The 27,057-nt window shown below is 41.1% G+C and overlaps 1 protein-coding gene across 1 annotated transcript in view; it reads right to left on the bottom strand.

Moving 5' to 3' along the window:
• The window catches only part of LOC144781424 (inverted formin-2-like), a 273,145-nt gene that overhangs the window by 23,471 nt on the left and 222,617 nt on the right, over nt 1–27,057 (bottom strand). Inside the window, exons 11-16 of the mRNA XM_078660274.1 lie at nt 22,311–22,413; nt 22,135–22,220; nt 19,538–19,638; nt 14,840–14,910; nt 14,588–14,695; nt 10,406–10,476 (exon numbers count right to left, since the gene is read on the bottom strand). Coding sequence (XP_078516400.1) covers nt 10,406–10,476; nt 14,588–14,695; nt 14,840–14,910; nt 19,538–19,638; nt 22,135–22,220; nt 22,311–22,413 — 540 coding nt within the window. The remainder of the gene's footprint in view (nt 1–10,405; nt 10,477–14,587; nt 14,696–14,839; nt 14,911–19,537; nt 19,639–22,134; nt 22,221–22,310; nt 22,414–27,057) is intronic.

Below are 27,057 nucleotides of genomic sequence, written 5' to 3'. Positions count from 1 at the left end.
GGCTGATGAAGTCAGTGATGTCTTCGCTGAATTGTGTGCGGGGTCCTGGTAGCCTGTAGATGAGGGTGCCTCTGAGTGTGGTCTTGGGGTCGGTGTGGATCTGGAAGTGAAGGTGTTCGGCGGCTGCAAGGTTATCGTCGGAACTGGTCGTGATGCGGATGGTGTTCTTATGGACGATGGCGATGCCTCCTCCTGTTTGGTTGATGCGGTCCTTTCGGATGATCTTGTAGCCGTCCGGGATGGCTATGGCGATGTCGGGCGTTGATGAGGCGTTCATCCAGGTTTCTGTAAGAAAGGCGACGTCCGGCGATGTGGTGTCGAGTAGGTTCCAAAGTTCAATGGCGTGTCTGTGGACCGAGCGGGTGTTGAGCAGGATGCACTTCAGGTTGTTAGCGTCGGAGCTATTAATGTGCACCCTACGCTATCACTACTTGCACCATCAGCCCAGCTCTGGGCAGTATTGTCGTTAGGTGTGCCTGCTCCCTCACTTTGACTCCCAGGCCAGCCTCTTGTCAGGTCCCACCCTAAGGACTAAGCCCAGTAAATCCGACTAATTCAAAGAGTTTATGGCAGCACTAGCCCACATTCCATCCAAAGGATTCCCAGTCTGTATTTCACCTCCCAGGCTAAATGTTCAGTGTCAGATAGCAGCCTGGCTCCTGCGAGAGCTGACAACATAACCAGTCCCCTGCTGAGGACTTTCAACTCTATAATGGAGTCACCTGCCAAACTAAGGAACCTCATACTGTTATGCTAGTGCCACCCTGAAATGTGTACTAGGCATCTCCCCTGTGGTGGAGATGGGAGAATGATAGTAATAGCTCTATAGTGTGCAATGAAGGGACAGTGAGCCACAGAATATGTCAAGGGTGGGTCTCAACCAGGCTTCTCATGGTGGATTGAATAGGGCAATGACTGCTGCATACAATGTGGCACCTGGGCCCAGCATATGCCATGCTGCAAGGAGGAACTCATGGATCTGTAGGAGATGCCTATGGAAGCTCTTTCCGTAGTGCAGAGAAAAAAAGACTAATGTCTCCAGTGTGTTAGTGGTGAGAGGTGGTTATACCAGGGTAGACTCACCTTTGTACAGGGGGTAGTTCCTTAGCCAATGAGCAAAAGTACAGGACAGGGGGAGATAAGGAGAGTGGCTCTCAGCGGCGGAAGGCAGACAAACCCTTCTCCTCACAAGGGCCTTGCAACCACTCCTTCAACATCAGTAGCCCCATGGGTTTTACAGGTGGTGGCAGCTAAATGTCTCCGACACTAGGTGGTGGCCTGGTAACTTGTTCTGTAGCAATATGTGGAGAAGCAGTCCTGAAACTGACTCCACATTCTTATTTGTGACATTTCCATGGTTTCAGTATACTTTTGAGTGACATTGTACTACCAAACGTGCTCGGTTTGTGAAGCCTGCACACTCTGAACTATTTGCTCCCAATAACCCAACACTTCATACAGGTAGTGTGCTTCTGGGGGCAAGTCTCATGAGTCAATGCAATTCTCCAATGATGAAACTGCGTCTTCCTGTATAATTTACGGTCATAAGATAAATAATGGCATCTTACTAGATATCTGGCTTTAAGTTTTGATTTGCAATCCCAACCTGTTGCCGAAGGAGCAATTTGTGTCCAAAATGCATTGGGGGAAAGGAACAAGTGACACTGTTGTGGAACTGAATTTCATACAAAAGTAAGGCAAGCACAAATGTTAGTAAACTGGAGACGTGAGACTTCTCTGAAAGTACAAGTTTATGAGTGTCAAGTGCCAAGAAACAAAACTTTGATTAAAATGAGATCAAATTCGGTGCACAAAAAGTAGTGCTCCAACAGGAAGACACACTCCCATCACTGGGACTTGCACTGACTCACTGCCAAATGTATGGCATTTCGAGTAAGTAAACTGAGCATCAAGTCCATGTAATGAATACAATTCTGAAATTATTCCCTTTTGAGCATCGAGAACTGCTGCAAACCCCCTAAAATGAAAGGTCACAGGTTATTGGGCATTTTTAGCAAAGCAAACAAGTAGAGCATGTGGGGCTGTCGGACTGAAAAATCAATGAAGTACAACATGATTGAAAAGAATGTTACATAACCCAGACATGAATATATTCAATTTACTTCTCACGAATGCTTTGCCATCATAAGGGTTAGGTCAGAATGTTAATTTGAAATCTGATTAACATGGAACTTGAAAGGTCCGGAAGACCCGTTTTTAAGAAGCAGCTAATGTTCAATATAGCGCTTCAAATCACACTTCTGCCCTGTCTAAGCACTGACAGAACATACAACTAAACTAGCATCCAAACTGGATCGGTTAACAATATTCTAAGCATTGGGGTATAAGCAAAATACTTCTGCATCAACACACTATGTAGTTTGCCAAAGATAACATTGCCTCTCTTCTCCATGCTCGCTTCAAACATGCTCTTACAAAGCAAACAGTGAGCCCCCCCAAATACAGGGTTAAGGCATATTCTACCTCATTCGCCTCACAATAGAATGAAACCACTCTTGAAACCTAAGACGCGCTTACCTGCAGTTCCTAGAGCGAGCTCTTGGAGGAGACCCCCTGGGCACCATCAGCTTGTCCGGGCTCCCTGTCCCATCATGACCTCACTGAAGACACCTAAGCAGCAGGAACCCAACAGTTCCAAGCTCCCGAATATGTCCTATCTCACACTAACATCTAGATAGCTGCACTTAGAGAAGGTGCTGTATAGCAACTCCGCCTCTATTACTCTTGGAGCTAGCGAGGGCTACACTTATCCCACTTTAGTACTTATATCTCTGCACTAGGAGTAGATGCTTTAGAGTAGCTCGACCCCCTCAGCCTCTATCTTCCTGGGAGCTGGTGAGGGCTTCATTAACCTCACACTAATGATTAGATCTCCGCATTGAGAGTGGGCGCTACAGAGCAGCTCGGCTTCTATCCCCGCTGGGATCTAGCGAGAGCATCATTAATTTCACACAAGTGCATAGATATCTTCATTGCAATCGGGTGTTATAAACTAGCCCGTTCTAGATCCTCCAGCTAGCTGGTGGGGAGCCACTGATCTCAAACTAGCGCCTAGACATCTGTTGGATTGAAATAACTTCTGTATAAATCTTGGGTATGATAGTCGATAAGGTTTGTTATCGGATACTGCTCAATGCCAGCTTCTCATACTGAGACAAGAATCGATGAATGTATGGACACACCACTCTTATCATTCAGAGCCAGCCCTCGAGTGACCCCCAAATTCATCATCAATCTTTATTTGTGCAGAGGCCTATGTAAACATTTGTGCAGTGTGCTATGTACACATTGTCTTCACATTCGGCCAATCAGCAAACAGTACCCCTGGAACTGGCACATAACTGCTCCATTGTATCATTCCAAAGAGGCAAATTCAAAGTCCACTCGAAATTCTCCCATACAAAGTCCAGTTTGATTTGTAAATTTAAGCAGTAGTCATAAAATGGCTTCCAAAAGTTCTGTCTCGTAGCAGTTGTGGCCTCACCTGTTTGTGCTAAGAAGACCGTGCCGCCCCAGTGACTATCAGGCTGAGCGGCTTGTGGCTGGGCTAAGAGCCATAGGAAGGTGTTGATAACTGCAGGCTGAAGGAATTCCTGGCCCGCTAGGACTGGCCTTTGATGGTGATGAAACAGTTTTCAGTGATGCAAATATGTACACGGTTGCCAGTTGCCTCTTTGCTTTAGTTGCTGGGCTCCATGCTACCTCTCCATATCTTCAGCAAGATGTTGGTGGATGACACAGTGTACACCCGGACCAGATGGGGAACCACATGTATGGCTTGTGAAAAGAGGGAAGAGTGACTGACAACAAGTAGTTGTCAGTCAAAAACAAACGGGGAAATCAGTGTTGTGGAACTGTGGGCTCTGGTGATACAAAGCAACAACTAAGCAGGGTTCAGGCAGACATACACCTTTGTAACAAGTAGCCTTGCCTTGGGATCGGTACATTGCTGCCTGGAGGAGCAGTGATAGACACTACCACAAAAAAAGTGTTAGCCTATCCCCTGGTGCGTGGTTCTCGGAAGGCTGGATCTCCATGATCACTCACAGATTCTTAACCAATGAAATGGTGGGTAAAGAGACGAACTGTATGTCATGTCATTGACAGACACTGCCAACATCAAATTACTGTATAGTGGGCAGTTCCAAATTGTTAATGTCACTACCAATAAGCAGTGTTTATAGGAAGTTGGCCTGAAACATTTCTCTATTATATTTTCTTTTTAATTGCATTTGCTCCAGCACAAAACGAAAGATAATTTTAGGCCGGACTTAAAAACAGCCCATAGTTAGCCGGCATTTACGCTAATTATTTTATTGACATGAACATCTGGAAGCAGAGGTCTGATGAGGTCAATATCCTCACAGTAGAATTTACAATGAAGGTGACTAGGGAGGGGGCTCTTATTAATTGGCTTGTTGCACACATTCAAAGTAGTTCGTTTTAATACATTGTTAGTGCTTAAAGGCTAACTTTAAGAAGAAACTTTTGAAAACAGATGCTGCAGCAAGAGTAAAAAAATAGGCAGCCCTTCCCTAAAAAAGAAAGGAATGTAATAATTATTAGAAATTGGAAAATAATATCAAGGGATCATGATTTTGTTTCCAAAAGGAATAAATATCCCAGAAACTCAGAAATACGCTAGAAACAATCATATCACTAAATCCGATGAAAAGGTGCATCCGGCATTATTATTTTGTTCTTTTTGCAATTCATCACCTCCCTACATGTGCCTGTGGGTGCTAAATGTGCGGAATTTCTATGCTTAGTTTAAAATTTTAGTTGCTCCATAGACATGTACCCCGTTGTTCTATTTCAACACCAGTTCTCGAATGTTTGGAGAAACAAAATATTTTAAGGCTTCTTGCCCTAGTGTTGGCAAGCATGGCGAGTAAAAACACAGCGGGACGCACGTGGGCGGCGCCGGGAGAAGCCCGGGACAAGGGTGGGACCATCTGTGGCCATCAGGGGCCAGAAGAGGTCGGGCTGGGCCACCCCCCTTAAAATATTGCCATAAAACCTGTGAGTAACCATATATGTACCTAGTGTAAATGACAATCCTCATGAGATACAGATTGAAGTTCTTCTCCTGGATTACGCTAAATGGCAGCTACTCAATTGAGTGAATTATTTTAAATGGATTGTAAGGCATAAAGAGCCTATACTTTATTTCTTTTAGTAATAATCATTTCATTGTATATCAGGATTTATATGTGTTTTAGTAACTGTGTGGATTCAATCAGATGCTGTAAACGATATTGTGGTCTGTGTTCTGGTTTTATATTTATCCAGTTGTACGTTAGATCTTTCTTTTTAGGTTTTCCTAAATTACTGTGGTGTGCACAATGGCACCACGGAAAGATACAGGTACTACAGGGATTTTTGGGACCCTAGACGCCTATTTGACCAGGGCTGAGTCAGCCGTCAATAAGGAAATTATTTTGGCTGAACGTAGGCTCTCCATAGAGCCCTTATTTGGTAGATTAACAACTTCTCCAGCCCCAATGACTAACACGACATTAACAACCCCACTCCTGGTCAACCAGCGGTGGCCCTGTTAGAGGGCGACACCTCCTTATTGAGTGATCGTCTAATTTCTGGGTCACCAGAGCTGGCTCCTAGCCCGGTACAGTCTAGACTACGGGCGAGAGGTCAAAAACAAAAGGCAGTCTTGAACTGCCCGAAAAAACCCATTACTTCCAAAAAGTCTAGGGCACCTAAACAGAATCATGTAGCTATTGGTAGGAAGGCAGTAACTGTTGCAGAAATACACAACACTGGGGAGAAAGCCGATAGTAGCATAATTCACAATACCCAGTGTGATGGAGTAACACGGAGCTGTAATCATGCCGGGGGCGATTTTTGGGGGAAACTAGAAGGTATGTTGCAAACGCTGTTGGAACCGATTATGCTGAAACTAAGTGGGGTAGAGTCCAGGCTTACGCTCCTGGAATCTTCCTTGGGGGAATGGTATGAAAACAGACAGAGTTCACACAAACATAGAAAATTCATCATCTTCTAGTAGGAAGAATAGGACACCCAGTAATAGCACCAACTTGACTGATCCAGTAATAAACACATTAAGTCCCCCAGTCTTAGATGGTGCTAGTAAAACCATTCCACAACAGTCAAGTACAAGGAGGAAAACGCCTATATCTGATTCTCAGCTAAGATTGGGCGAGGGTCCTAGTGTGGCTCCATGACCCATAGTTATTGATTTACCCCCGGAAGTGACCCCTTACGTAGTCATACTGGGGCATGCTCCTGCTCTCCCTTTAAAGGAGACAGAGAGCTAGGAGCAACTATGGAATAAAACAACATTTTGGCTTAATCAAAATACTCCAGGTGGGATGAATGTTTCTAACAATATAATAAGGCTACCTAGGGTCAGTTGGATTGGCAGATCACATAAAACGGAGTGGGGACTGCATCATTGTTAATTTTGATAACCCTTTCACTGCAGGCCAACTACTATCTAACGGTCAATGTCCTCAGCAAATGACTGGTACGGCAATTGAACTCCTTCCCCTGTTTTTTTTTTACAGGCCCGCCCATGGGAGGGGCCCGGCACAACCCACTCAGGGAGGTAACTGGCGTATGAGAGATCAATCAAAGGTGAGACCTCCCACCAGCTACCCGCCCCGTGGGTTGCAGTATAATAATTTTAGTACCCCAGGTAAGAACAATCATGGACTTCCAGTCCAAAACAGATTTGAACTTCTGTCTGGCCTGGAGGCCTGTGATTGACTCAAGGCACCAGAAGACCAGGGTGGTGAAAGGTTGATTGACTTGGGAGCCAAAGAAGCCAGTCCGCTTAGGAGGAGTTCCAATAATGTCATCTCCTGGAATATTGGAGGATTGCAGCTGGATTACTTTTGTTAGGCAGTACTTGATAATCTGTTTACAAGAAACATGGTCTGTTGAATGCAACCACTTTTTGGAAGGATATAAGGCATATTTTGTTCCAGCCACTGCTACCACTAGGGGTAGACCAAAGGGGGGGGGGGGGTATTTATATCACCGTGGTGCTGGCCTGTAAAGTGCGTAGAGTATCATCCACTAACCCAGGCATTCTTGGTTAAACTCTAAAAAGAGAAAATTGTATAGCTGGTCTAGTAAATTTTTACAATTCAGTTAATTCATGTTTAGACTATAGCCATCTATCTGCCTTGAATGTTTTTATTAACAGGTCAATGAGTCATAGTCCGCACAACCTTATGGTCGTGGGTGACTTGAATGTACATCCTTGTGGTGACCCCCTATTTAAATGTATCCTAGAACTAAATTGTTCGCGATCTTATGGTTTGCATTTTGAAGACTATTGAGGGGGAGCTTCTTAATGATTTGCTGAATGACTAGGACATGACACCCACCATGGCCCTGAGGGATCCCTCCACTAGATTCGAGGTACCTACCTTAAAGGACAATGGGAAGGGAACATTAATTGATTATGTGTTAATTTGACTATCTATGCAGACTTTTGTAAATTCTTTTTTAATTGAGGAGAGTGAATTTAGCAATCACAATCCTCTTTCTTTGCGTTTGCTTGAACCATGGATAGCAAAGGAGGGGCCTAATCCCAGACAGGGCAGGTTATGCACAACTGATGGAAGGCGCAGACTGAAATGATCTAAAATTACCCCGGATATATTTTATAAAGATATTAAAGTAATTTGTGCAGATGAAATTGTCAACTGCACCCAAGGAGGTAACCAGCATACGAAGGTGCTCGGGGCATTTCAGTCACTCTCAGACAAGGTCAAGAAGCTGCTGTCCGCACCAGTTAAAAATCAAATTAATGTGGGCCCTAAGTGGTTTGACCATGATTGCACCAAAGCAGCTAGCAATCCAAGGGTGGCTCTAGCAGCTAAACCAAGAGTACAGGTTAACGTACAATTGTGTCGGAAGGATTACAAGATAATACTAGCCAAACGTAAGGAGATCCTAAGGGTTGAGGCATGGAATGAGCTATTAGACCCTGAAACACTTAAGAATAGCTCCAAGTTTTGTGGCGTAATGAAAAAGCCTTTTCTTGCTCAGGAGTCCTGTGATGGACTTGATTGTCACATTCAAAGGAGGACTGGTAAGCACATTTTGAGCATCTGTACGACTGTCCTCTGGAAGATACTGCTGGCTCGGCACCTGTCAATAACGGTAATAAAATTACAATCGACCGGGGTGAAATCCTTGAAGGTATTATAGGATTAACAGCCGGGAAAGCACCCGGACCAGACGGGATTCCCCCGGATTAATTTAAGTCTGAGCCTTCTTTCTCGGCTCCTATTTTGGAGTCCGTTTTTAATGCTGAAGTACAAAGTGGATGCCCCTAATCCTCAATCCCCAATCCACAATTGTCCCTATTTTTAAAAAAGGGGATAAATGTAGCCCAAATTGCTACAGACCCATTTTACTCAGATTCTATGGTGAAAATAATAGGAAGGATACTACTGCAGAGACTTTCATCCTGGGTTGAGGATAATAACATGTCCATCTCGCAGTATGGTTTCTGCAGTGGTCGTTCAACCACAACCCAATGCCTGAACCTCTTTTGAATTCTAAGTAAATACACAGTGGCTCACAGGGGTACCATCCATCTCGCCTTCATGGACTTGTCCTCAGCTTTTGACTGTGTGAACAGGCGGAAGCTGTGGCAGTCCACGAGGGCGAAGGGGGTGGACGGTGGTATTGTCGACTTCCTGGTAGATCTTCATAGCAACACTAGAGCAAATGTTAGATTTCCCCGAGATCGAGTGTGACAAATAATTTTAACATCAGAAAGGGAGTCCAACAAGGTTGTATTTTGGCTTCTTTTCTTTTTAATTTTTACATTAATGACCTTGATAGCGCTTTACAGGAGGTGGCAGCTGACTGCCCTAGAGTCGGTCGCCGGGGTATTCCAGTCCTATTATATGCGGACGATGCAGTCCTCATATCTAGGACTGAAAGAGGCCTCCAAGCTCTTTTAAATGCTTTTAAATCCTTCATGACAGATAGGGATTTAACGATAAACAATTCTAAATCATTTGTCATGCAAGTAGGTCAACAACCCAGAAGGAACTTTGTATTTAAAGTAGATGATGCAGTAATCCCTATATCTAAGACGTTCCCCTATCTTGGGGTCCTCTTTGATAGTAAATTAAACTGGGGCCCGCATGTTCTTAAAAAGAAAGGGGAGCTAGTTGGGGTGAATGCATCTATTTTTAATTTTGCATACAAACTGGGGAAAAAAACCTATTGGTGCCATGCTGCAATTATATAATGCCAAATCAGTGGCCACGGCTGTATATGGCAGTGAAATATGGGGGTATGATGTGGGAGAGCAGCTCCAGATGGAGGAGAACTCTTTTATGAAACGTCTTTTGTGTATCCCCTCGGGCACTTCTAATCTAGCAGTCCATGAAGAATTGGGGACACAGTATGTAAGCGATATTTTCTCCCAACGCCCACTGATCTGTTGGTTAAAACTTCTGCTGAATCCTGATATTCCATTAACACACTTAATTGTGAAAGACTGTCTCAGGATAATGCATTGGCTATTCCATGGTTGAAATACTTGAAGTCTAGTTTTCACAGATTGGGGCGTTCGGAGTTGTTTGAGAACCCTAGTAGCATTACTAATGGGGACCTGGAGGCAACGAAAATGGCCTACCTCATGGATAGGAAGATACAGAGGGAAGCCATTGAGATCCTGAAGAAGAGTGTCAGAAAATAGGTTATGCTAAAAACAACTGCATCTATTGAGCCTTATTTAACGGGCTCTCTGACCTCTTTTGAAAAAATGTTATTGACTAGATTTAGACTGAATATTTTTTATCTTTTGCTTGTTAGACCAAGAACTGCTATTTTTAGTAAAGATGCAGCTCCCTGCGGCTGCGACGGAAAGTCTCCGCAGGATATGCTGCATTTTATGTTTTTATGTAGCTTTTATGAATACCCCCGCAAACGATATCTGGTGACACTTAAGAAAACTTAATTTTTCATAGATCAAAACAGCTATGGTGTATTTACAACTTTTGCACAGTGATAGTATTCTCCATGTACTTGAGTTCTTAAAATCAACTGTCAAGTACAGAAAATGCATGGATATGTAATGGTTTTTATTCGATGAAACTCTTCCATGAAATTGTATGTACAACTTGGAAAAATTATGTATTTCTCTTTTTGTTTGAAATGTTGATTTTATATCTTGCACCTTCTGTATCCTGATATGGGAGGTATTTTTTAATAACAATGAATTTTGTATTATTGTATGTGTACTTTTATGGTAGATGTGGTAGGGAGGTAGAAAGCTGTGCAGCTTCAATAGACAAAGCCAGGCAACCAGAACAAAAGTTCTCTAGAATGAATTCCATTTACGTCATCCAAGAAGAAAAGATGCTCTTACCCAGCTGCTTTCGAAACGGACTCAAGGTCATTTGGAAGCTCCAGCAAGTCAGTGTGATTCTTTTCAACCTCCTGCAAAATAAAACAAAAAAACAAAACAAAACAGATTGGTTACAAATGAAATCCACTACACCATTTCCCATTTCTCTTCACTTCAGTATGAAGATTATGGACACCAATTAATCCATAACCCATGCACCACCACAATTTTGCCAATAAACTCTTCTTTGGTAGCACAAATTATTATGACTTTTTCTGGACTTTGCTCCTTGTGCATGCTTTGCGCCAGCCCCCCTTCCCTGTAATATTTTATAAAAATCTGTACAATCTGTAGACATTCCATTTTCTATGCTGTATTAACAGAAAACAAAATAAAGCCCACCTGATCTTGCTGACCCAAGTAATAGGCATCACAGATCAAGATGTTTGCTTGGGAATTCTAGTGAAGCATTGCCTTCAGAAAAGCACTGGAAATGCCTAAGTAACCAGGTCGCATGTTTGGTGAATCTACTAAAAACTAAGATTGGCCCTAATGAGTGTGTTTGCTCAGTTCAGACAGATTCCAAAGACATTAGAAACGGATATAGAACTTCTACAGTTTCTTGATAGAGCTCAACCTTCAATTAGAAAGAAGTGCAGAAGGTGTGGGTTTTTTTGGGTAGTTTTGAAACTCATTTTATTAAATGTCACAAACATGCGAATATGAGTTGTTCAACAAAATGTGCATTTATCTCGGTGTAGGTCGTCATCAATGTTAATCAATACACATGTATACCTACCTTTGAAAAGCAGAACATTTCTGCGCCCAACTGGCCCTCCCGCCCACCAGTTCGTAGCCTTTCCCAAACGACATTCCACAGGCTTTGATTATGCAAAGTTCCATGTGCGGTTCACACCTCCTTAATGGTAAATGTAAGGGTTATCATATAAAGCAATTATTATGTGAGTTCTTCAATGTCAGAGCTCATGTAATGCAGCTTGGGAAGCCATTTTTCCAGGAAATCATTGCGTGTTTCACAAATGACATGACACAGTGTCTCATATGTTGCCATGGCACATCCTCATTGTAGCAGTTACCTTTTCGTACCAGGTTCATGTTTTACTCATTGCTGCTGCCACTAATAATTAAAACACCAGTGCCCACTCCCAACCCTACAAGTCCTTCCATTATTTCTGGAAATAGGCACAACAAAAACATGTCAGGCGATGCAGGAATACAAAGTCCCATAATATGTATTTGGGCTTAAAAAACCTCCTGTCTTATTTGTTTATTTTATCCATAAAGTTTTATATAGTGAGAACATGTCCAGAGTGGGTATCAGAGCGCTTTACATGAATGGGAGGTAAGAGATAGGTGTGAGATCACGAACCAGTCACATATATGAACGAGGTACTAACAGAGGATTGACAAATTAATAAACCTGACCTCCATAGGAAGTCAGCAATATAGTAGTCAAAATCAGCAAATAAATAACAGATACATAAAATCAATAAACAAGAAAGGTGTGATCTTAGGTCAAAAACTTGGTAATCTGAAATGTTTTCACTTCTTTTTTGGAGATCCGGAGGCAGAGTCCAAATTTTCGGGGTGATACACCAGAAGGCTTTGTAGCACGTTTTCGTTTTGGGGAAAAACTGGTTTCGGTAGCAGAGAGCTAGCACTTCGCGATGCTCTGCATCCCCCCCCAATAGTTCTAGCTTTTGTGCCAAAAACCTGGGTATCATGCACGCAATCTTTAGTTTTATCCCCGTCTCATATGGGAGCTGGTTCAGGGATTTTAGATCTGGGGAGAGGTGATAATTTCTTTTTGTTGCAGTCTAGCGGCAGTATTGAGGGAGGCCCTTAGAGGGGCCAGCTTGCATCTAGGCAAGCTGGAGACTGAGAGTGAGGCACTTCCCATAACCCAGCCTGGGCAACAAGAGCTTGGACCGCTAATTTAATCAAATATTTATAGGGCCACCCAGAGATCTACTCCCCCTGCCCCAGAAGTGGTCTTTAGTACCCAGGAACATTTTTTTCAATTTAATTTACAAAGGGTTAGGTAATAGCGTGTCGCTACTTTTGGAGGAGGGTACCCTATGTAATACAGATTTCTTGTGCCTCATTCAAGTCCCTCTACATTCTCTCCCCAATTCTGGTCTTATTGCTCTATGTGTGGTTTACACATATTTCTATTTCAACGACCCAGTGGTGGGCAGGAATTGTTGCCTTTATCTTATTAGTTGGGTAAACTGCTCAATGTGTAAGTTGTTAATACAGCATGTTTGCAATTTAGGTAATTTATACGATATTTTTAAAGTGACCTAATTTGCCCATTTTCGAACTGGTACCCAATGGTCTGACATTCCTCTTCCCCCTGCTTTTTGTAGCCACCTCAAATAGAAGGCTCGGCTACAGTCTAAAATAAAGTGTAAAGATGTGTGTGGTGAAAGATATGTTGCACGTTGCCTTTCCTGTACCATTAAGTCCTATACCATGAGAAGTGGTCTTGTGAATTTGGTTGTAGTATATCCCCAACAGTCCACTTCGTATGGACAGCTGTATAAAGTCCCAGAGAGCCCTTTAACTACCGCCCAGTTCAAATGGAGCAAGTGCTTATTGGAGTGTGTGCACAGAACCATATCCCTACAATAGTTAATTAAGCTGCTGTGTAATAATTATGACGGGGATTTGTAACCCACCTTGACTCACTATCAATTTTAATAGTTTTTCAATTAACCTTGGAAGTTTCCCTTGCCAAATAAAATCTAGCATTTGCCTGCAAAGGGCTGCGGAAAAAAAATTCTATGAAGAATTGGACCACCTGAAACAAGTACTGGGATAGATGTTATTTTTCAAAGCTGTAGTCTTCCTGGGCAAGGAGATGTATATATGCGGCAGTCCTCAGTTTCTCCTTCAAAAGCCTAGTACCTTAGCACTATAACATTCAGACAGTCTTCTTGTTTGCATTTCCAGGTAGTTTGCAAAATTTTAAATGGGTACTTGATTTGAAGTACTCCGCTTTGGCCTTTTCCAGTTTATTGGCATAGCAAACACATTTTCTGAATCGATGTACTGACAGGACCCATCTAAAAAATCTTTCTAGAACTGTAGGGAGAGAGGATGAGAATCCTTGTGCATCAGTCACTGCCAGAATGAAATCTTGAGCAATGTTAGGGAAAAGACCAAGTAGCATGGATTAGTGTTGGTGGCTCAGCAGGCACTTTAAAACCACCAGTGTTGAATTCATTTAAAGGATGGAAGAACGTGGGGGTTCACAGAATGTCCACTCAGCCTGGTGTAAGGCTTTGCACTTAGAGACCGCCCATGTGAGAGCATTCAAACAACAAAGGCATGCTTCGTAGAAATCTTTGAACCCTCACTGTGTTTGGCATTTGCAGCTGCCATCTTGGATTATCAGGTGTAGCTTCTCATATGTGGGACAACACGAGCTGCGAGTTTTTTATCTTGATGAATAATCTGCTTCTTAAAGAAATTAATTTTTTTCTCCTTCCTTAAGTGGGTCCACATCTTTGGAGAATGTTATTTTAAAGTAGGAGTGTGTAGCTTATTAAGTATCAAATTCAGACTTAATTTGCACTTACATTTCAAGTCTGTTTCAGCTTTTTTTGAAAAGACAATCGGGAAATGTGGAGCCATGTTCACAGATGAAAGGCCTCCCACACAAAAATAATCCTTTTATGAGAAAGATGTGCCATGAAAAGTTTATTTATATAGAAGAGAGTGTTATGTTAAAGATATACAGGATTTCAGGGCTGAGGTTGATAAACTGCATGGCAGCAGAAATCCAAAATCTCTAGCAAATTAGCAAATGCACGTGGATACAACTTCATAGATCACAACACGTCTTTACATGTAGAAAATGTGGTGACAACATGATTGTGGCATCCTGAACCCGATATAGAAAAAAACATTAATAAAACACATGAAAACCTTAGTTATAGTATGGTTAGTGAGAAACTCAAACGCTTCCTTGTTTCTGCCACTGATGGGGACATTGGTCTAAGGTAGAATTTGGTCATTATACTTTAGGATTGGCCGACTTCAAATCACTATATTCGAAGCACTTGCAATGTATACCGTCAAGTTTACAGCGAAGTCCCATATATAGGTTTGTATAAAAATTAACTGCTCTGCAAGGTCATACTTATTCTGCAAAATCACAAACAGAAGAAAGCAAACCTCTAGGATGTGGTGCAGCAGAGTAACGCGTGCTTTGCTTGCGCGGGTTTCAGTCAGCTTTAGCAAGGTGTTTATTTTAAAGCCATTTGCATCTCCTGTGTGGCTTCCCTACAGTCGGGAAAATACAGGAAAAAAGAACAATGACAATCAGAAACGTCCAAATTAACCTGCGCTCTGTAGGCATCTGCATTCCAAAAATATGTTTTAAACACACAATTCATTCGTTTAAATCTGGTGATGTAAAAAACTTACATAGTTAAGAAAATTTCCAACTTTAAGAATCAGTTGACAGAACACTGGAAGTCGGTGACTGGTAAGAATATCTGAAAGGACATTGAGCACATTGAATTGTAGAAAGGAGTCAACCATTCCAAATATATAAACACTTATGATATCATTAAAGCATTTACCTAAACCTTTTAGTTGTAATTACACTGATATTCAACTACAGTCTGTACAAACTTGGTCGAAAGCAAAATCAAACTAGTTATTGCAATTAACGAAAACAGTAAATGACATTAGTAACACTTACGCGTTAGGAAAATCTTTTAACACTAAAGTCGTAAGGTATCCTACAAGTCCTGTATGGGGACAATTTGGGGGGAAATATGTAATCAAAAATCAAAAAAACTACCGGTTGCAATAGCCTCCGCATTTACTTTTGCTATGGGTGTAGTTATTTTTTGAAACATTTTTGGTCCATTTATTTTAGTACCAAAGTATACATCCTCATATTAAATATATTCATCTTAGTCTTCAAAATCAAATGACAATGTAAGGATTTATATTTTTTGCTAGAAAATGTTATGAATTAGTCCAATATCAGAATTGTAGAACCACATCTCTTAGGAAGTTTTTGCTTATATATTGAGGGTAAATACCCCCCAGAGAGCACCACGAGAGAGGCTTTACATACCAGAAAATCAAAGCAAAATCTAACAATTATCACTACTTGATTTGTAAAGTTAGATATTATCATGAGTTTACAACAAAATTGCAGAAATTGGTTATCTGCTCTTGCGTAGCTTTTCAAAGGTGGCCTTAAACTAAAAATATTTAGCACCGAACATCTTTATCAAGAAGTCTTGTTACACGCATCTTTCATGGCTCCCCATTGTTCGCACATACTAGTTCACACAATTTACGCGAACTGCTAAAACCTCCGAAAGCAGAACAGAAGACAGTGCATAAAGGCATGAGAAAATGTTACAACTGCGGACAATGCGGAAATGTTATGGTTGGAACAGAATTTAGACCTCCTCAGACTTGAAAACCTATCACTCTCAGACATACGTCTGATTGTACTACGGAAGGAGTGGTTTACGCTATTAAAAATGCAAGAGCCGCATTCGTAATAAAAATATGAACTCTTCTCTAGTCACACACTGGGTAAACACCTCACACACCATCCCACAATTAAGTTTTACCATTCTGGAACACATCACCACACACATGGCATGGACCTAAATACAGCGCTAGCGCGGAGAGAGACTGTAATCCCTGGGGGCCTCAACGATCATTATGAACTCCTATGTTTCCTATAATGGTATACTATCTATACTAGATTGTAAGGGGCTTGCATCTTTCACTTTCCGATCACATTTATTTTTCATTGTTCTATTTTTATATTTCCATTTATCCCTTTTTTCATTTCTCAGTTTCATTTGATTCAGTTGGTTCGATTTACTTCAGCTCTTGACATTGCTTCGTATTGGCTCTTGCAGAATCTCACTTAATTAGGGTGATCTTAGTAAGCTCGGGTTCTCAGAGGTCTCTTCCACCGAGTAGTTTAGATTTTGTTCGTTTTGTACGAATGCGGTTGCTAATAAAGTTTCTGACTGTCTTTATGCAGAGAACGACCATAGTCCTACTTTAGTGTCTATGTTTGGCGACCCATGGAGTTCCGCGTAGCCGTGGTTTGTGTCTAGCCTTGGACTATGGATATGTCGAGAGGCCGGGGTGATCACACGTGATTCCAGTGTTACACCCGGATATGGGATGACACTGTTTGAATATACCGGTGAGTTTCGTAATGTCGATTCCATTAGCTTTCCAACTCTCTGATACTTGAGATATTTTTAGCCTTAATGTGATCGTCCTTTTTTCATTTTTTTATTCAGAATTCTGATTCCATGGCTCCTCTGCAATACTCTGGCTTGTAAACTGCGCAGTCCCGAGGTAAGATGTTTTGAGATTTTGATGATATTAATTCTCTTTGTTCTGGTTCGGGAGAACTCACCCGTGGTTTTTGTCTGACCGTTTACTTTTATAGGACGCTATCTCATTGGATAGACAGTTACGAATATCTTGAGGAGACCCCAATAGATGGTAGGTATGGGGGCAATTATGTATCGAAGAACAGACGAGTTACGCTTTCCCTCTATTTGGTTCAATAACCAATTTCTGTTAACCTTGGTTGTTTCATAGGTGGCTCCTTTCTTGAACTGTTTTGTCAGGTATTTACAAATTCTGCTTGGCATCTCACGATTATCACTACAGTTGGTTTGGCAACTTGTGCACATCTGTACATCTCTTGAGGGAACTAGGTCAACGAATCACTATTTTGGCACTAATTGGAGACTTAGGTGGCATTTATTTTAACTACCTCCTCTCTCAGTTCTGTTATTCTTATTATTTCTATTCCTTTCTTGCTAGATGCTTTTTTCACATGCAAGTCCTCAGTATATTCACTATTGTTATACAGCAATATATGTACTTACTCAATTAATTACATACTGAATGAATCATGTTTTGTGTTGTAGATTCGGATGTAACTCCAAGAAGAATTTGGATTATGAGAATGTTGATATTATATACATTTTGTTTATGAACACCCCCTGATGAAGGGTTCTGGATGAACCCGAAATGTATTGGGTTTTGCTTTTGCAACTGGTTTTGAAGTTTTGATTTATGTTTTAAATTTCTTCACATTATTGTTTTAATACAAGGAGATTTGTTAAGGGAGTGATTTGTTATGTATAGTGTATTCAACACTCAAAGGAATCTCTTATTACTTCACATTTAATTTGGCATAAGTAAATGTAATGAAACTATAAGAATTTTGTGATCATTATGCATTACTTACACCAAGAATAATCAAAATTCTGTGTGAAAGTCAATAGGCATGAGCAGACAGAAGCAATGCAACACCCAGTCTTTGGTTTTCCAAGGACTCCACTTTGATATCTTTATTACCGCTCAGGGAGTAGGGTACTCTTCCAGACTCAAGTGTATAGCGCGCTAACACATCGTTACAACGTTTACATTAAAGTTGAACTTTTATTTAACTCATAAAACTACAGGTGTGCAGACCCACCCTCACAGTGTGAGCATTTATAGTTAGGCAGGCTTGGGGTGAGATTTCAACTTCGCAAGAGTAGAGACTGTGTTGCTGTTTCCTTATCTAATGAACTGTTTGTTCAGCTTATCCTGACTCTTGACTTTGCTCCTCATACCTTCTTGAGGGTGCCCCAGCTTACTCTTCCGGCTGGAGTGTAACTTTTCAGACTAATAGCATTTTGTGATTAAGATATTCTGTATTTGCATTATTCTTATTTTGAAAATGTTCTTTACCTTTTTTTTCTTCGCCTAGCTGCTCTTTCATGACATGGGTTTGAGATGTTATTATGAATTACTCTATTATGGTTTCTCTTGTGTGGTGATCTATGATTCGAGCTGTAATGTGCTTGATGAGCATTCACAGTAATTTTGATAAAAGTATATTGATAGTCTGTCTTTAGTAATATCATTTTGGTTATTTTGAATGAATTACATCTTTATTTAGGTCCTCATTGTTGGAATTCTGTGAATCCTTTAAATCCCTGACAACTATACAAGATTCATAGGAGAAGAGAGAGGACCATTATAGATAGAGATTTGGTAACTAGGTTTAAACTCACACAGTGTGAAAGGGACTGTTGGGTATTAAACTGGGTCCTGATGGTGAAATTTTTCAAAAGCCCCTTTCCTCTGCATCATGAGCATTCCGATCCCCTCTCAAAAGACCTATGTGAACTAAAAGTGGTCTTCATTTTTACCGGTATTAACAGGGGAATGCAGAATATTGAGGACATTTCTAATCTAGTCATCGAAGATTAGTTCCCTTTTATTGTTGAGGATTTTCATGTGAACATTGTAAGACCGATTTGGTAAAATAGATTGACAATCACATGGAGGTAGAGCCAAAGTCTTCGACAAGTGAAAACGCAAATTTTATCTACAACACAAAAGTTTGTCACATTTTCTGGGGCATTATGCGCTTAATGGCATCACCAATAAAGAACAAATTAGGATGATGGCAAGGAAATCTAATTGGTAGTTTGACTTGGTTGAAGAATTGTGGAAAAACACACAGAATTACAATAGAATATCACTGAAACTAAACATGTTTTCCAAGTGATGTGTCTCAGAGCAAATGTTTTCAATTGAGTTTCACTATAAACTTGCCTTAAAGCATATTATGGGTTGCAAAGTTGTGCATCATTATCACCTGTTTGGAATGAAGTAAGCAGTCTATGGTCTTAAAATGTATAGCTTTGCAGTCTGCACTCACTGCCAAATAGTTTGCTTCGAATATGCTTCTTTTAGTGTTTTGTACACGTGAAAACAACCAATTGGTTGATCTATTGTGCGCAACTCTCAGCACATTCAGAAGGATTGAACAAATGTCTTCTATTATACTTTATAACATCATTTTGTATACAGGAGCGTCTACTATTTTAAGGGGTACCTGGCACTGTTGGGTGTGGCATTCTGAGGATTGTGTTTTAGCCCACTGGAGTTAACTTCAAGTGGTGTTCAGTCTAGCAACCTCCCATCAAACCTCTGTGTATTCACTGGATTACATATCAGACACGTTCTCATTGCCTTATAACTATACACTTGTCAGTTGCTTTGTACAGATCCTTCTAGATTAGGTTTCCCAGATTTGATGAGGAATGTCATACTTACTATCACAGGCTGTGCTGACTAGTTGTGCTTTCGGCTGAAGCATTTCAAGGAGAATTGTGGTTTCCTCGCACAGGAGCATACACTCAATCCGGAGCTGATAGCTGATATCAGGAAATCAATGCAACATTTCACTATCGTAAAATTCTTATACACACATTCCTTTTAAAAAAACATGATAATATAGCTTAAACCCAAACACATTTTAATTATTTTACGAGTCAGCAGGCATAGATTATTTATAAAAAATAAAATAAAAAATAAACTCCTTCTACAATAAATAATTCACAAAACATGGTGGATGAGAATACTACTTTCCTGAGGGATGCAATGATTCTCTGCATTTAACAGAAATAGTGTCTTCTAGCCCTATGTAAGAGTTCAGCAGCTCTGAGCTAAGGCTTTAATTTAGAATTGGGCCTGGCCTAGACATGGCCACAGAAACGGAGCAACTGTACTTTTTTGAAAAAGCACCTCAAATGGTTTGAGCTAATCGGACGCTCTGCTTTGAAAAGACACAATGGTGTACCGAGCCACAACTATATAACCTTAAGGTAGGTGCATTTCAGCCTTGATTTCTAGCAGTTTGTGTCATGGTTTTCACCGATTTGGTTCATTAGCTAGTTGGCTGTGATTTTGATCTCACACATTCTCCAATGAGATGGTGGCCTTCAATTCTTTCTGGTTGGTGGCTTGGTCATGACATTTTTATTGAGAATTTTATTATGAAATTCCCAACATAAAGCGTGCCAGGGAATGCTTGTAGGATATTGTACTGTAGAATGCCCATGAAAAGATATGCAGTGGAATGTCAGAATGTATTTTTACATTGTCAAAATAAGTATCGAAAAATGCCCATGAGAATAGATTTCTGAAACTTATCATAAATATTATCATGCTGATAAGATTTATAGCCATGAAATTGCCTTAAAGAGTAAAACAAAACGATAAGATAAGAATTCACAAATTCCTCTATTTGTTACTGTGTCTTGAAAAGCACAAAATGAAACAGTCAGTTACGTATTATGCCCCACAATTATCCGATACACAGATTAAAAGCCTAAATGAGGTGCATCAGTGTCAAGAGGTCAAGCCCCACTGCTGCAGTCCTGTGGGTGACTATCCAACATGAAAGGCAGCATAAGCAGCTATTATGCAATTTCAAACCGGATATTACTTCGAATTTCTGCTAGGATATGTTGAAATAAGTATTGAACAGCACCATCAACTGCTCGTGTAGTGTTTGTGCTGTACCTTCATGCTCTGTATCATGAGTGAAACAATGCATATTGCAACATATTCATCCCTTTTCAGAAGATCATAATTCGCCCTATGAGGAGTTATGGGTATGGTTGGCTTTCCTTTAAGACCTCTGTTTCAGCTAACTGGATATGCTTAGCAATACTTTAGACAATTAAATATTTCCCAATCACCCTTGTTGCTATGTAAATATGAGGACTCCGTGGTACGTACTATGCCAAAGAGTTTCTGTATGCGTACTTTGCACTTTTACATTTTCAGAAGGTACAATTTGGCTAATGTGGCCCAAACTTGCATCCAGTAAATTTAATCAGTATCTACTCCTAGAGCATGAAAGTGGAGAGGGGATTCAGGTTTCCAGTAGAGAGTGGCCATTTTCTGTATAAAGAAACATACAAAGATTGGCAACACTTTCTACAGTAGATTTTCAGGCAAACATGATGTATGGTAATAATTGCAAAGTCAATATCATTAACCTCAATAGTTTACGTATGCTAGACCTACAGTGAAGATAGCAGCAAATGCACATTGCACTACGGTGCAGGTGCAGACAATGAAGACCCATTGAGTTTCTAAAATGAATATTTCTCTGTAGTTGTACAGCTGTAAAACAGAGGGTGCTTTGCAACTACATAAATGACAATTTCTCTTTCGCCTACCCCAAGATGTTTAAAAAAAACACTTTTGCTTCAAGTTCTAGTTAGGCTTATTAATCATAAGTGGCCGGTATACATATGGAGGCTAATGTTGGCCATATGTTTCCCTTTGAAGTTCTTTCATCAAGACATTTCCTTCCCTGACACCAAGACTAGGTATAACACTAATATATTTGGCAAACATCATAATATCCCTAATCTGTTAGCCCTAAATATTTCAGTGGAAGGCCTTAGATCACCCACAACTTCTACTTGCTGCCTATTGCCCCCACACTTAATGCATCATTCTGCAGAAAACCTGTATTTCTATTTGCTTTCTCATTGTGGTTATATTATATTTCTTTACTCTTTTTAATATTAGCTTACAGTTACAAGTATGTCATTACTGTACGTTTAAAGCATCCATTAACCAAAATAACGATTCCTTTAGTAGGTGCTACCTTTAATATGAAATTTTAAGTTAAGTTGCTAGCGGTCACTATTCCTACTCCTTTATGATACTATCTTTCACGATGCAGGGAGAAAAAGAAACATTGAAATACGATTCTCAAATGATACACAAGCAGTAACTTCACTGTGTAAAATCATCTTACCCATCAATGATTTGTATTTCGATTTACTGAAAGACTAACAATTAATCAGCACAAGGATAAATGAACAGAACACTTTTAAGATGGCACTTACCTAGGAACAGCAAGGAGAAGGAGAGAAAACTGATCAGCGTTTGATAGTTTTTCTTTTTCATCTTGATAGGCTTTCAGGTTCTCGATCTATGGAGTACAGTTCATTAGGGTAGCAAAGTAAAAGTGTAATGCTAAAGTACATGTTCACAGAAAGAGAATAAGGGATCCAGTTCTTACCTTATGTTTTTCGGGGAGTAACTTCAGGAATTGCTTTAGGATCTCAAAATCAAACTTTGACCGGTCCCCTTTCTGTATCATCTCAACAATTTCTTCATTTGGACTGTGGAATGAACAATGGAAACAAAGAGGAGAGTGACAGGAAATATCACACTACAGCTTCCAAGGAAAATGTCATCCACTAAACTCCCCCGCAATATAAGACCGATACTACCTAGGAGGCGTACATGTAGTCTAAGGTTTGAACTACAGCTTCCTAAGAGATTTGAACTGTCTAATACAAGTCAATGACTTCAAAAATTCCCTCTGTGGTGAAATATGGTTTATTAGTAGGTGTAGGTAGGGAAATGCCCCTAGTAATAAGGCCACAATCATAATATAGTGCCCAGTCAAGGTCTCAATAAATGATTCCCTAGCTCAGTCCTTGGTAGCTGGCTGTGAGCAGACAGGCTTAACTTGGGAGACAGGTGTGTAAAGCGTTTAAAACCTCGAGCACATTAAATACATAAGACACCACACACAATAAAAATCCAATTCTTAAAAACAAGAAATATTGTGATCAAAATGACAAAAATCAAATGTAGGGAAACGGACATATAATTTTTAAAATAATAAACACTTCCTAGTGCCTAAAAGTCAGAAATGCCACTTTGAGACATATGATCGTAATTCACTGGGACAAAGTCAAAGTTTCAGGATGACCTTGAAGGAGCGCAAGTTGGACATTCTTAGCGGAAGGGCCCGTTCAAGTGTTTACCTTCTGACTTAGTCACTTTTTTTAATGTATTTTGTCTCGAAGTTGAGTGAGGCTCCTTGTAAGGCCAGCTTTGGGTTTGACACCCTGGTCAACTCCTGGAAGTCTCATCGATAACTAAATTCTCCAGAGCTTCAGGGGGGCGAACCTAAATCTCAGGCCAAGCTGCGTTTCAACGTCGCCAGCTTGACTCTCGTTGACGGGTCGGCAACCATTTGTAGCTTTTACCCAAAATTCTCCATTCTTCTCCAAACTTCTAGATCTTCTTCCAGAAGGTAGTTTTGGGGTTTCAAAGTAGTTCCAACATCCCAAGGAGCAACTTGGAGCTTCTGGGACTTGGATTGGTGTTGTGAATACTTTGAAACCCCAAAACGACCTTCTGGAAGAAGTTCCCTCAATGCACCGTGCCACATTTTTTAAAGTCCAGCCGAAGGTGGCCAGCTCATTTTTTCTTGCAGGAGATGATGCAGGTGGAGCTCTTTAAACCTGTTGCTTTCAGGGAGTTCACTCCATCATTTTTTGAAGCAAGGCAAAGTCCTTCAGGCTGTGGTTCCCAAAGTGTGCAGCAGGTGCAGGCCTGTGTTCCAGCAGGGCAGGCCTCCTTCATGTAGTTTCAGATAGGGATCTGAGGTGCTGGGCATCGCTCTAATATTTATCCAGTGTTCCTGGTTGATAAACAGGGGGGGGCACCTCTAACTGACAGGGTGCCACTCTCAGGTTTGACCTCTTCTATGAAAGTGTAGCATATTCTTGTCCCAGAAAGCACTATTCCTTTAAAATCCAAAATGGGGAAACTTTCTGCTGGAGGTTAAGATCTGGTTAAGCCAACCCACTGTTGTGGCTAAGTTTCCCTTACACTCCTCTTCCAGCCACTCTGCTAATTCAATTACTGGGGTGCTGTCTGGCTGGAGGTGCTGGAAGTGGGAGTGAGCCTTTGTCCTGTTCTAAAGGTCATCCTTCTTTGAAGGCCAGTTTGGCTACCCTGCCCCCTTTATGCCTTGCAGATCTCCTCCCACCTTGTGTCCTTTGTCTCTTTGCAGGCCACTTTACACCTCAAAGCAGTTTCGATCAGCCTGCCAAAGGCTGGCCAATCAGGAAATGCTACTGGAAGACTGGATTTTAGTTAGTCAGAAAGGAAAGTTCTATAACTTCTTTTTTGAGAGAAGTATAATAAATCTAACCTTGGGAAGTTGTTGGATTTATCATTATCATCATGTTAATACTTTAGGGAACGTTTTTAGCCCACTTGTATAAATAGAAGTAGTCCCATGTTATTCTATAGAATCAATGGGCTGCAATGCTACAATGGAGGAAACAAAATAGGCAGTTTTTCTCTCACTCCGGCATATAAAGCATCGTTTATCATTTCACTGCATATAGTTACAAGGCACACTACCCCTGGGGCATCTATGCGGGACATTAGAAGTGACTTATATAAATAAAATAAGGTTGTTTAAGACTTAGGAATTACCTTTAATTCCAAAGTTACATTTCCATATAATTTACTTTTAAAAGCAGCCTTAAAAGCAGGGGTGCCTTCAAAATCAGGGCAGGCAACACAGCAGTGCACACTTAAGTGCATTACATCTGCTGGGCCTCTTAACTTACCACATACTAGGGGGTTTATAGGTAGGTTGTCATACCAATTGTAATTACTCCCAATTACCATATACCTTCTACACAGAGCACTGGCCCTGGGTCTGCTTAGAAGAGCCCAGGGCACAATCAGCATAAGTTACCACCAGTGTGAATAGAAAAATGGGGGTGATCAGGGCAAAAAGGATGACTTTCTCACACTCAGTATACGTATGTATGAAGTATTGAGATTTGCACAGCTATCCCAGGTGAAAAGGGTCAGTGATATAAAATGCAAGATTTGCCACTGTGAATCATAACTCCACCATCACAAACTTAATACTTTTAGGTAATAGCGGTTGTGCAGTGAACGTCCTACTTGTGAGAAGCACTGTTACAATGAGGTGCATATTTCAGATTTCCGGAGTGACCATATATATGTTGTTTTACATGGACCTTCCTTCCACGTATCATGGAGTGGTGCTTTACCAGTGTATTCAGCACATGATGTTGAATGATTGGCTACAACTGTACGATTATTCAATATTGCGTACAACACTGATCTTGTTACTGATATACTTTAGATCCTAAAATATTCACTGTCGCAAATACTTCTCACTGTTTAAACAATTACCCCCTGAACTCTCAGGTCTTCATTTGCAGAGCCTTTTTACATTTCCCTTTCAACCAGCCACTCCCTCGGTACATCATCTACCTTTAGCAGGCATATATGCCTCTAAGTCTCTCCTGTTTCTGTCCCCTTGTCTTCTTCTGGCATAGTCTCTCCTTGAAAGTACCTCTCTGACACCCTGTATTACCTTATCTTTATCTCTGTGGGTCTTTCTCTAGCTCTCAGCCAGTCTTAGCGAGACTCTTCCCTCTAGCCATTATCATTCCCCAGACACTGCCTTCCTCAGCCAACCCTGTTCATTTTCATTTAGCCTCTCTCAGACGACATTTATGTTGCTTTGCCAGCCTCTGCCCTATGCTCTTTCAAACTAGCCTCATCACCACTCACACCATCTCTTAGCCTCCAGCTTGGTCTTCCTCTTAACCCAACCTCCACAGCTACCTCTATCATTAACAGCAATTCTCCTTGGCATATTTTAAATGTAACACTGTTTCTCAATCAGAAATTCATATTTCCTCAAGGAGTTACTCTCAGACATCCACACATTCCGAAAACTGAACCATGTACTAAAATCACTAAACGTTCCACTGACTGCCCAAGATAGTACCTTCCCACCTGCATTTCTCTCCATGGTTTCTCAGATGCAGAGATGCTTTGTCATCTTTAATCTCTGCCAGCCTCTATACTTACCGCCTTCAGCTGGCTTCTCTACCAAGCCCTATCCATTCACCCCTTAGCTGCGGCGGCTTTTCTGCCGCAGCCTTAAGGGGGAGGGGGGCCGCGCAGGCCTCCCGTACTCGTGACGGAACCACTATGTCACGAGCCTCCGGTGGGCTGTGCTTGTGACGGAATGGTTCCATCACGGCCCGCCCGCCTAATAGAATGCTCAGCGCAGGCACGGCGAGCGGGCCATGATGGAACCGTTCCGTCACCAGCACAGCCCACCCGAGGCTCGTGACGGAGCACGCAACGGGTTAAAACTCTCCATATTATCTTCCTTTTATGCAGGCCTACTTACACCTAGTTTTTTTTTGGGGGGGGGGGGGGGGAGGGGAGTTTTATATAGTGCAAACTAGACCCGAAGGTATCAGATCGTTGTAGATGAGCACCAGTTTCAGTACATATGGACACATACATTTTTGTTTGGCACAGGGAGATTACATGATTTGTCCAGAATCACAGGATGTTGAGCGTCCCTGCAAAGACTCGAACCCGGTCATCCAGCTTCGAGGTCAACTGCCCTAGCTGTTAGGCTGTTACCAAGGAGGGGGTTTTACCCAAAGAGTCACTTTGACCTGGGTGCTAAGTGATACATATACCAGGGTCCCAGAACATTAGCGTATCAAAGAGTGGTACGCAATTACTGATTTGAAACCTTCTTGAATACAAAATTCATCATGTTTAATAAAGCAATCACTGTCAATCAATCACAATATGCTATTAAATCAATTCAAATATTTGCATAAACATTATTAAAGCCTCAAGTACAAGGGAGGGGAAGGAAGAATAAAGTGTGAAATGGAAGGAGGGTAGGGTGATTCAAAAAAAAGAACTACGTTTCGTATTCAAAACAAAACATTCATTACTAATGAAGAGAAGGCTATAACTTATTCAAGCCAAAATTACAGTTGAACTAATACAAAGGTCATTCTACGGACACACTTGTAAATATTTTGGTCATGAATTAAATACATTGCATACCTGGTTAAATCTATGCAATAAAGATATACAGTTTACCATGCAGTCCAGCAATAACCGGATCCCATTCCTGGATATTACCATCTATG

Source organism: Lissotriton helveticus, chromosome 9, assembly GCF_964261635.1.
Source record: "Lissotriton helveticus chromosome 9, aLisHel1.1, whole genome shotgun sequence".
Lineage (NCBI taxonomy): Eukaryota > Metazoa > Chordata > Amphibia > Caudata > Salamandridae > Lissotriton > Lissotriton helveticus.
This window is presented reverse-complemented; position numbering and strand designations above follow the sequence as displayed.